Genomic DNA, 12,243 nt, shown 5'->3' on the forward strand with positions numbered 1-12,243 from the left:
CACTAGTAAAAGCTTAAGGGTCTGTTTGCGAGTTGTTCAGGGGAAAGGTTTTGGAGCCACAAAATACATATGAGCAAGAAACTAATCTTTTTGGGATGCGTGACTGTTCATCCCAATAAGTGTCGCTTTCAGGAATCAAACATTTTACCTTTTCATCACCATGGGAATCTAGTGGAACCTTATACGGCTAGATCAACACCACCTTGGTAGTAATATCTTTCAGTATTCAAATCACATGCAATTCAATATTAACCAAAACACCAATGACATTTCATATAGTTTGCAATATTGATAACTTAATACAAGACAAAAAAATTCTTAATTGCTACAAAAGGACCAATACTTTTGATGTCTCTAATAACTTCCATGCTCATTATGGATACATATTTTTCACTTATGTAAGTATACAATGTTGGTCAGAACAATTAAGTTACAAACTGAACCAACTTTCGATTTCTCTTGTTTTTCGTCATCCATCAATGTTCCGAAAAAAATAAATAAGACTGAAGTTAATCTCACCAAGGTGGATGATCATCCTCTGAAGTTTGAGGAGGAATTGCTTTCCATTCAGGTTTCTCATCCCAGTACATGTCGTAGTATATGTGACCAGGATGATCCGCCACACAACACCATATTCCTACGTACCGCTTAACACGATTTCTGAATTTATCTTCCCTGTCCTGAAAAAATCCAAGTGCATGGCACCGATATACGATATAGAGCATTGGTTTCTTTGAATCTTTGACGCCAACTCGAAATGTAAAACTTCGAACGACTAAAGTAAAGTGGCCTTACCTTGTTAGTGAACCCCGTGAAGGCATCTTGCACCGAAGAGAACTTGATGACTTTTACATCTTTGAATGACGAGAATACTTTCACAAACTGCGAATGCAAATAGAAATAACTCTGTTAACACGATTACACGAGAACACTAAATATAGTGCAGAAGCAAGAAGGAAAACACAAACTGCAGAAACAAGAAACGGCTCATCGTGCATGTTTGAATGCATCAACATCAGAGCATGCATCTTTTAAATTTGAGATATGGTCCAAAAACTTTCACTGCTAATTTGACTTGTACAACAAGAAATGACCAGGTATACAAAAAAATTCATATCCATGAAGTTCAGTGTTTCTTTATTTTTTGCCATGTTCCGATGGTTGATTTAGAAGAACTTGAACGGAAATAAGCATTAAACGGATATCCGAGATGATAGACAGATAAGCATGAAAAAGTATGAAATACCGTTTCTTCACTGCTTCGCTTCGGAAATTTAAGCAAACCACCAACAGTAGTATTATTTGATGCATCACAATCCTGGCTACCTTCTTTGCAGAGCTTAACATCAAGCCATGAATTTCTCACCTAGACTCAAAAACCGAGGCAAATAAGTTTAAACTAAGAAACATAAGTGAAGAAATGAGAATCATGGTTAAAAATTGGGTGCAATCGACATTTATTCACCTCTGGTTGCAGAGAGGGATTATCAAGTATTGAGTACTCTCTAATATCTATGTCAGGGCCAAACTCTTCTTCAGGGAGTTTTTTCAACATGACATTCACCTGCAATAAAGTGCACATTTTAGTAGTAGCACAAGGCGGTGACTGATGAAATCTTTAAATTATGTCAAAAAAAGAGTGGCAAATAAAAAACATTATACGGCTACGAAAATACTTGAAAACAGAAATTTCTAAAACAATATTAAAAGTAAAATAAAAGATCCTCATTATGACCATATCATCACAAAAGAATATTAAATTATGATTCAAGTCTTCAATCATTCTTCCCAAGTTACTAATAAAAAATTAGGTGTTTTTCGACGGTTTTTAGAAGCACATTATGAGATGTTTCTCAATAACAGGTGAAGTATTTTTCTGCTAGGTGGGGTCGGTTAAATGGATCATATGTTGTCACTATGCTATGTCAAAATCTAAATCTTCCAAGAGACCACTTAGTTCTAAATCCTCTTTCTATTGGTGTCACTTAGAGTCATGCTTCACTTGGAGATGTTTTCAAACTCCGAAAACTGCAAAAATATGATACAACGAAATACCACTGAAATGCTTATTTGATGTAAATTTTAACATCTATCTCTAACTTTCTGTCATACCCGTTTAATTAACGTTTTCTAATTGCGATAGCTAAAGTTGTTACAAAAAACATTCATTATCTTTATGACTTGTAGACCAACAGAACGGTCGAAAGCCCAATAAACTTCATTTTTTGTATTCTTTTCTTTTTTGGTTTGGTTGTGAAGAATCTTTTAGGACCAGTTGTTCACATTCCAACGGGTTTAGGCCACAATACTACGAAGGATATTGCTCAAGTTCTGTTAAATTTGAAGCAAATACCATTTCATATACACAGATCTTTCTAATTTGATTCACGCGAAAGACTCAAAACCTTTGCTGGTTATTTAGTACATGAACTCAAAAGTATTGAGACAATTGTTTAATCTGTCAGGTGTATAAAAGACGAACATAACAACCAAGTCTTTTATCCAACCAGGTGGAGTCGGCTAGATATATAAAAGACAAATGAACAATAAAAACAATAAGTAATGTCTTAAATCGGAAATACCTCAAATACATGGTCCAAAGGACAGAGAAAAGGTTGTCTAGTCATAGTCCCTTCTAAAACACCTGGATGGGGATACCATAGCCTATCATTCATGCACCATAGCGGAGGCATGACCTAAACATACACAAATCACCCACTTTGAGAAAAAGCTATATAGAATATAATGATTTTATCGAGAGTTGGGCCTAAAAAAAGAGTGCAACAATCATAAGAAATGTTAACAGGCAGTGTTGGCAATAAGATAGCATGCAATTGAACATGTACTATATATAATAAGCATTTATGATCCCAGAGGTTAGTTATTACCAGTGTTCTGTTCAAAAGGGAAGCAATTGCAAGTGCTGTCCTAATCTGTTTAATCTGAAAAATCATGCACAACAAGTATTACAAGATACGCCACAAAATTTTTCCATAAAATGCATACATGAAAAGCAATAGGTAGATATGTTTATACTTGGTGATTAATAAGGGTAAAATGTGATTCAACAGTATGCTCCCCACTTAGCAACAAGCGTTTTGGAATGTTTGGCTTGAATGAAAAGAAACCCCCTGCAAAAGTTCCTCTAAAAGTTAGGATATAGGCATTTCCGTCAAAAGTTAGTGAACAAAAACTAACTAACCATAACATGTGAACAATTGTCATACTAAATCTTCGACTTTTAGTTTTTAGTGTCACGGTTTGATCCTAGCTTCAATGTTGGATTGAGTAAAAATCTCTCGATGCATGATGCAAGTAATGAGTAAAGACAAGTAGCCGAATACTTTATTTGCAATGTTCATCAGAAACACTAAATTTAAGTAATGATGTGCACTGCCAAATTGAGGCAGAAATGGCAACTAATTACCAGGAGGATTATAGTATTCTGCTGGATCGCGGAAGAGCATGGCTCCTCGCAGCCGGTGGCGCTTTCCTTCAGTCGCTCCAAATTGAAATGTTGTGTGCACTGCATATGGCTCCAACCCTAGTTGTTGATACATAGCCTGCAATCGTAACATACAAGTATATTCTTACATAAAACTGGTTCACAATTTATCTCTCTAGTCCAATCAAGATTCCTGAAGACGATTAATTGTGTAAAAGAAAACAAAATGTATACAGTATATAAAAAATCAGTAAAAGAAAAAAAGTTAAACAGTTGAAAACTATTGACTGAATAGGTCCTACCTGGACAAAGTATGTATGTCCGCTACAGAAGATACTTGCCGGCAAAATTCCCAGCTTCAGATTTCCATCGAAAGCAAAAACAAGTCCACTGTCATCGTCAACAGATGGTCCAATCTGTCTGTGTACGATATCATTAAACCCGTTCTGATCCCAAATCTTATCATCAGCTAGTAGCATTTCTTTCCACTGCTTTGCCAATTTTTTCGCAGACTCAGTAGGTCGCCAATGGAAGATTCCAATGTTGAAGGCACCATTAACTGTTCAAGATGATAGAAAATATCATCAACATACAGTCTTTTCAATGCATTCCGACATTTCATTATCGGATTGTATAATATATTAAAAGAAGTATATATTTCAACACCTGTTTGCCGGAATGTATAATTTTGTTCCCACAACCTTTGTCAGAAGTATATTTGTTTTTCAAAATTTTCACTTCCATCACCGGTTAGTAGGAAGTGAAGTGTAACAGCCAAAAACAAACTCTAATAGCGAAAATGAAAAGTTGTGGTTATGGGACTGAAAATTAAAAAAGTGGGGTCCATAAAGTGTATCTCTCGTTTAATTTATATATCTAGTTAAGTCCTACTTCCATATAAAGGGTGACCCCAGTACAAGAGGCTTCAACTAAGTGGGGTCTGCGGAGGGTAGACGTATGCAGCCTTACCACTACATAGCTGATGTTATTTTATTTGGGGTTTCTTTATTTTAGAGTTAAGTCGGATACAAACTATGTTTTCAGCAGACAAATAATAATTCAGATTTCACCATGGTGAGTTTTCCCTTGCTCTTTGAGAGCAAACGGAGCTTATAAATTAATCGATTTTGTAGCATTCAATCCCTTCACATCTTAGGTTCCTTTCTGCAAGAATTTGCGGGTCTAAGATTTTCTTCCTACTTTGAATATTATACCAAGGTTTGTGGCTGCAAGACGTCATTGAGTTGAGGCGTATTCAAGGTTTCAGTTGTATTAAGTGGATCCTAACATTTCTTCTCCATTCTAGTCTTATTTTAGATATTTCATCAATCATTTTTTCGATTCCTCACATTCCTCGCATTTATGTTATGTTATTTTGTTTAGGAGTGCTCCTTATGATCCTCACTCTTCGCAATTCTTTCTCCTAATTAATGGTTGCATGTTGTAAATTAATATTCTAGATTTTCTATATTCTAATCTAAAGTCTCACCAAATGGGTCAGAAGGCACTCTAAATTGATGCCTCGAGACTATTTTTATTAGTTGACATAAAAGGCGACTCTAACATTTAGAAAGGCGCCATTTTCATGTCCATAGATGTCACTTCACTCGTAAAAAATAGGTCAGAAGTTCAATATAATTCATAAATATGGCGTGTGCAGAAAATAAGCATGCTCTACAAGAACCGGTATAAGTACAATAAAAATCATGACAAATAATGATGTTTACCTTCTTGCCAAATTTCTAGACTATCATCAACAACTGTTGGGATAAGTTGATCACTTGAAGTCAAAACATCTGCCGTAGGATAACGAGCAAGATACGGAAGTGGATTCTGTTTTACAATTACATAATTGAACACATGTGTTAGAAAGAACATGTGTCTTGGAACAATCACATCGTTAGATTCGAGACATCCTAAATGATGAGCACAAAATATGACTTCGCATAATGAACATGGAAGATACGGATCATAATAAATGACAGGAAAATATAGAGCAACGAGATAGAGACAAGGAAAATATATGATCGTGCATAGTGAATTAAATATTTATTGAAATTTGTAAAAGAAACTAAACGAAATCTCTTATGAACATGGTAGAGAAAAGGAAAACATACTAGTCAATACAAATTTTACTGGTCATGTTATATCATTCATCAAAAACTAAGCAAGCATATAAATCAACGTTAAAATTAAAACGTTTGACTTCAATAAATAAAGATCACCTTCAACCAAACCATGTCAGTATCACACATCAACAGCTCGAAACCATAAGGAAGTATCGAGTCTATCAGAATAACTTTTTCTCTCCCCATTTTATGAAATGTCGGAGACCCCCAGCCAACATCTACTGTGCTCATATGGCTGCCCATGTCAAAAACCGGTACGCCTTTCCAATACAATGCCTCCAATAATTCAGTGTCCATCGCACCTAAAAGATAGATTTCACTCATATTTTACCAAGTCCAATAGCCGGTACAGAATACTGCATATGCATTTCTAGAAGGGTATCACTGCAAATCTAAATGAAAACAGGACAAGATAGAAGACATAAATGACTATACTCACCAACAAGAAGATTCGAGAGTCCCAGGTCCGTCAAATGTTTAACCCAAGTAAGAATAAAATCCATGAATGCATAGTTACCAAAGGTTACTATTATAACATTATCTTTCACCCTTTCCTGAACCAGTGTTTTGGTCAGTCGGAAGTCCTCCAAAGGTGGCATCTTTTTATCGTGAGATGGAACATCCCAAATAGGCTTTGGCCATACATTTTGTGGCCCAGGGGAAGTAGTGGGCACAGTATGCACCGTTGCTAACTGAGAAATGTTTGGTGTTGCATCCGTAAGATGAGGATTGTTATCTGGAAAAGCATGTTCGATTAACATTTAAAATTAATCTCACATATAATGGAAGAAAACCAAGGATTTGTTAATTCGAAAGTGTCGTAAATAGGGCACCATTAGCAAAACTAAGAAAGGTTACTAACAAACAGAAACAATTTCAAAGGTGCCACTTATAAAGCCGGTTGATCCAGAAAGAGAAAACACATTAAAAGGATTAAAGCTCTCCCGATGCCTTTATTTTCATTCACGAGGCTCGAACAGTAAGCCTCTGCACAACGCTACGCTAAGGTTTTTTTCAAGTGGGAGCCTCAAGCACTGGGCCGCAATTTAGGATTCAAACCCAATGCTGAAGGAAAAGTGAACTTCTTGCCACTTGAACCGATAGGCATAAGGCATAGGACTACGATAAATTTTAAGATACCGAATCTTATCCAAACCATTGAAACATAATTATCTCATTTTGGTAGAGAATCGCGAATTGGTTCTCTCGTACCAATTCATCGTTCTTTTATGAACTGGTTCCCTTTAAGGAACGAACCGGATTTTTATAAGCAGCACTAGAAAAGAATGTGCAGACAGCTATAGAAACTCTACTAAATATACCCCTAACGTGTCGTATTTCACCACGTAACGTACCCGCTTACTACGTATCCGCACCCGAACCAAAGAGAACCACAGTATCATGTAACTATGATTCAAACTCAATTCTTTAATCAGATCAATCTACACTGTAACATTGACTATGAACCCAGATACTATCATCAAATTCAAAAGGGTATTTCAGATTTAAGCTAAAACTACTCAAGCCAGTAATGAAACAACAACAAAAAACATGATTTTTACAAATAGATATATAATAACTACAAGTTAGTTAGTTACTTACATGAAATAGAAGAGAAAGATGAAGAAGCAAGAGGGTTACTAGAGTAAATTGCAGAGAAGATATAGAATGAAGAAAAAACGATGCCAATTATAACAACTATGTAGATCGTTAAAAACAGAGGCTTTGAATGACCCACTTCATCATAACAACCATTTCTCCATGCCATGTTTGTTATTTCCTTATACTTTCACAAATCATGAACAAAACACTACCATTGTATCAATATTATGGTAAAGTTTGAGTTTTTATTCTTGGTGCATGATGAAGATAGTGATGAAAATTGAGAAAAAGAGAAAAGGCAAGATTTGAAAAGAGAAAAGTGATTGTTTTTCAGATTTCTATCTCTATGTTGAGTTGACCAACTTGATGCTTCACTCATCTACATTACACCATTAATTATGTGCCAAAAATGTTATTTAGAAACAATTAACAATTCTCTAATGTTTTTGTAGGAGAGTTCTCATGTTCTAAGAGTAAAATTTTTAAACTTACTTCTCAATCGTTATCATGATCATCCAATTTTAGAAATGATTTAAATCAGTGAATAAATCTAAACATTTAAATATCTATAAAATTGATGACTAGTATGAGAAGTAAGATTAAAAAACTTAGTAAATCGATATCTCCTCTTTTTTATAATAAAAAAAAGTCAATCATCAAACTAGCTTTTTTGGTATAACATTAATGGAGAGAGGACTCCTAAAAAACCAATTAAAAAGTATATGGCATCACATTTTTTTCTTTGATTGATTGTATATATAATGAAATAATATTTTTTCTATTTAAAAATAAATAGAGAAATAAGTATTTGTTTCTCCATTACTTGAGATAATCTTATTCTTATTGAATATAGATCTTCAATTCATGTATATTTCTCTGAACCATAAATCTAGACATGTGGATATTAATCATTCTAGGGTATATAGATGTTTTCTCTTAAAAGTGATCTCTTAGAAATTGAACATTTATAAATCTAATGAGATTTATATCATTATCCAACATTTTGTTGTTGCTATCAAACTAATTTGAATATTTTTATTTTTAGTTTGTAAGTTTTTTCTTCATGTTTGAGTAACAAAATTCATTTATAAAAAAATTAGAAACAAAAAAAACATAAGTGATTATTAAAAAAACTGAGATAGTTTGTCAATTTTAGACCTTGCTTCTTCTTAATCATAATTGATGTTGCTTGTTTATTTTACCCATCAATTTTTGAAATCACAATACTCTGTTTTCTAGATTGTTGGTTTCATACCCTTAATTTATTAACGATAATATGCAGTGTTGTAATAACCGGACGGACAGACTGGTTTGAACGCTAACCGAACTTGAAAATGGTTCTGGTTTGTAATTTTAACCGAATGAGGTTGAACCACTTGAATAGGAGAAATTTCGGTCCGTGTTAAACCCAATTTAACCGAAATAACCTGGGAAGTGAAAAAGACGATTCACTTAAAAAATTTAAAAAATAAATCACTAATCTAATGTTGTTTTATTCCGGTCCAAAAAAGGATGAAAACATGTTATTTTAATATAATTATTACACATATATATTAATTATATAAAATTTTGTATTTATATATAAAAATGATAAATTATATATGAAATCATCTAATCCAACCAGACAGATTAACTGTTTAAACCAGTTGAATATAATATGGGATATCTTTCGGTTTATATCTGATTGGGGTTTCAAAAATTAGTAATATGTTGATATTAATCAAAATTAAAAGAAAAGGTACTTCTAACTGGGAGTTTCAATTTACACTATGTTTTTATGAAATAAAAGTTAAGGAAAAAAAGTAAGAGAAGAAAATGAATAGAAATATGGTAAATTTTTAGTTGTTTAATATAGTAGAAAATAGAAAGAAAGTAGAGGAAAAATATACTTATAATTAATAATGAAAAATGAAATGGATAGAACACAAAAGCATGAGTCCCACCAAAAATTAGGATTATCTATCCAAGAAAATATGTTTCATGTTCTTAGTCAATTAAATTTCACAAAATAATATAAAAATATTAATTTCTATTTTTACGATTTTTATTTTTAATTAAATGAGACTTTCTAATTATGTGGAGACAAAACTATAACAATAATGAAGACATATGATCTCCATCCTCGTTATATTATTGTATTGCTTTGCTTTTAGAGATGACAAAATATTCGTCTTGTTGGTACAACAAAAATATATGTAATATATTTGTGTAGCTTATAAGGGAATACAAATATCATGATACCTATCCCTTCGGTATCTTGCATACTTATAATTTACTTTTAAATTAAATATTTTATATATTATAATTTTGTACTACATTATATGTTTTTTACATTATATTTAGTCTAAGAAGAAAAAATAATGTTGAAAAAAAGGAAAGTTGTTAAAAAAATGCTTCTTTAATTAAATTATACGAAAGAAAGCAAAATGAAAATTAATGAATTGAAAAATGAAAACTAATGAATTGTAAAAGTGTTCAAAAACAAAAAAAATAATATAAGTTAATAGTAAACAAAATTTTCCATTCATTTTCACTCTACATGTGAGCAGAAAAAAAATTAGTGGGCCTCAATGTTTTTTTTGTTCCTTCCTTAGTTTTCTCTTCAACCAAATGATGGAAAATAAAATTTTCCAACTTTTTTTCTTCTCCAATTTTCTCTCCTATTTCTTTAGGTTGTGATTATGAAAAGCAATAAATTTTTTATCAGTACTTTGCTATTTTTATATCATATCTTATTCGTATTATAAAGTGTTTTTATGAGGATAATATTTATACACTATTAGTGATAAAGATTTATAATAATCAGTACATCCTCCAATATTTACTTGTATTATTTTTTAAAAATTCAATGATAATTAAAAATAAATGGTGGATGATGGACTGACAGCACAACGATTTTATTTTATACTATCAAGAATATTTTCTCACACTTTTTGGTAAGGAACTAATTTCTTTCGAGGTTCAATGATGCCTCTCCTAACAAGTATCGCTTACAGAAATCAAATTCTTAACATTTTGATTATCCTAACTAGGGATCTAGCACAACCTTACACCACTATATCTTATTAATATTTTTCTCTTTTTCTAATTGAGGTAGAAAAGGTTATTTTTGCTTCTACTTCATAAAGTTGTTGTAATGGTTAGATATTTGTCTAAAACCGAGATAAAATTAACTAGAAAACTTTATATAGGTGTTCTTGAAGGCAAAAGATTTTAGAAATATTTTTATTATGATTGTGTGAAGCACGTGATATAATAGGAGACAAACGTAAGTTAATCCATCCCACACAAAGGCAAAATCAGCATGTAATATATGGGACAATATTAGTAAAGAGTTAGCCCTAATTGATTAGAAAAAATATATTTAAATTAAAAATTTAATAATAAATAATTTTTTAACTATTCAAAAGAAATAAAACATAAAATATGGTGGCCTAAAGCAAGATATTATAGAATGACAATCAAACAAGACTTTTGAATAGAATAAATTTCAAGAGATAGAATAATTCTTTAAAATATAGCACATGAAACTAGTAAGTTGTGCTAAGAAAACTAATAGAAGAAATAAAAGAATTCTTAGAAGAAAATAGATTAAATTGAAAGTAATTATGTTGTTCATCAAGAATCAACACAAAAAAAGAAGATCAAATGATATTATTGTACCAAAATATCATATTTGTTTCTTGACCAAAAAATGAAAAAATCTAGAATATGATAAAATATGAACAATACTTATTCATGAATAATAATTGAAGAATATGGTGAATAATGAGCAATATTTGCCTCAAGAATATAAAAAAAAATTGAGATGTATAGATAATATGAAAATTGTGAAAGAGATTGATAAAAAAAATAGAAGAGAAAGAAACTTGTTGAAAAAGGTGACAATAGTTACCATAATAAATGGTGGAATGTCTTTCGCAATTTGCCCCATGTCAATAAGATCTTACGAAGAAGTCAAAATATACTCTATTATAGAAACCAATATTGATAGTACTATTTCCGCAAAGAACAAATTCTTTGTCATACTCATTAGGAATATTTTTTAGTATTACCAATGGTATTCTCTCACACTATATTAATAAACTAATTCTTTTTGGGGTGTGTGGTCACCAGTCACAATAAGTGTCGTCCATCCCAACAAGTATTATTCATCAAATCAAACCTACTTCAACAGTTTAATATTTTTGGGATCTAGCAAAGTCTTGTATCACTAGACCAATATCTTGTTGGTGCCATAAGGAACATTTGTAAAGGAAAAAAATAACGAGAAGGAAAATGTATGAGTAATAGATAAATGCCTTTGATACTATATTAAAAATAAAAAAAGCAAGAAAACGATTGTGTTTTTATTGATGGAGTGAATTTAATTACAAAGAAATTAATAAAATTAACTTAACTCTATCTAACTTCTGACTCATTAACTAATCTATTTTACATGTATTTTAATCATGAAAATTATATTTACAGTGTTTGTTATGTAAAAAAGTAACTGAACTTAAACTAATTATTTGTAATTAACTTAAAACATTAAAATATATTTCAAGAACATGCATGGGCTATAATTGAATTACATATAAGTAGTTATTACTAGTAATAATGATCTTAAAGTAATGACAAAATTATTCTTCATATTCCACCCCTTGAAGAAACAACTTCATTACCGGAAAAATAGAATAAAAACCGCAAGTAATTAATAGGTTATACACAGGGTTAGTCGTAACATATCTCAGGCACTGTGATGATGAAAATATGGGTCCTAATTTACTAAATAATTCTAGACAATTTTTTAGAGGATTGAGAAAATTATGCAGTTGTGGTTCTCACATTTTACGTGTCTCAATTTTATAACAAAGTTTATTTGTTTGGAGACTATAAAATTTAACACTATAGTTTAAACAAAATATCAACTTATAAATTTTAAATTTCAATGAACTTCAAAGTTTTAACAAGTTTGTATTTGCTATATTGTTTTTATTATTATGTTTAGCAAATGAACCTAAAGTAAAACTATGTAATGGAGTACAATCATTATATGATTTATAAATACTAGCGTGTTGACATGCA

General features: G+C 31.5%; 1 protein-coding gene across 3 annotated transcripts; it reads right to left on the bottom strand.

Moving 5' to 3' along the window:
- On the bottom strand, positions 247–7,491 carry LOC109350225 (arabinosyltransferase XEG113-like). 3 transcript variants are annotated; one of them, XM_019591406.1, is made up of 14 exons: positions 7,476–7,491; positions 7,177–7,436; positions 6,014–6,310; positions 5,671–5,876; positions 5,173–5,278; positions 3,748–4,004; positions 3,428–3,563; positions 3,037–3,131; positions 2,889–2,942; positions 2,583–2,696; positions 1,466–1,564; positions 1,247–1,366; positions 796–882; positions 247–680 (listed from the first exon to the last, which is right to left on the bottom strand). In XM_019591406.1, exons 2-14 carry the CDS (start codon positions 7,340–7,342, stop codon positions 516–518), a joined length of 1,902 nt encoding a protein of 633 aa, XP_019446951.1. In that variant the 5' UTR covers positions 7,343–7,436; positions 7,476–7,491; the 3' UTR covers positions 247–515. The 3 variants fall into 3 exon arrangements, with proteins under 3 accessions (XP_019446951.1, XP_019446952.1, XP_019446950.1); XM_019591407.1 differs by lacking the exon at positions 7,476–7,491 and having other exon boundaries at positions 7,189–7,455; XM_019591405.1 differs by lacking the exon at positions 7,476–7,491 and having other exon boundaries at positions 7,177–7,455.

Source organism: Lupinus angustifolius, chromosome LG06, assembly GCF_001865875.1.
Source record: "Lupinus angustifolius cultivar Tanjil chromosome LG06, LupAngTanjil_v1.0, whole genome shotgun sequence".
Lineage (NCBI taxonomy): Eukaryota > Viridiplantae > Streptophyta > Magnoliopsida > Fabales > Fabaceae > Lupinus > Lupinus angustifolius.

What these genes read in the sequence shown, in the direction of transcription:
- LOC109350225 (XM_019591406.1), bottom strand. Translation starts at nt 7,342, where the DNA reads ATGGCATGGAGAAATGGTTGTTATGATGAAGTGGGTCATTCAAAGCCT. An exon ending in CTGACATGGTTTGGTTGAAG is followed by an intron (nt 5,279 to 5,670) that starts GTGATCTTTATT and finishes ATTGTAAAACAG; the next exon opens with AATCCACTTCCGTATCTTGC. An exon ending in CTTTGGACCATGTATTTGAG is followed by an intron (nt 1,565 to 2,582) that starts GTATTTCCGATT and finishes ACTTTATTGCAG; the next exon opens with GTGAATGTCATGTTGAAAAA.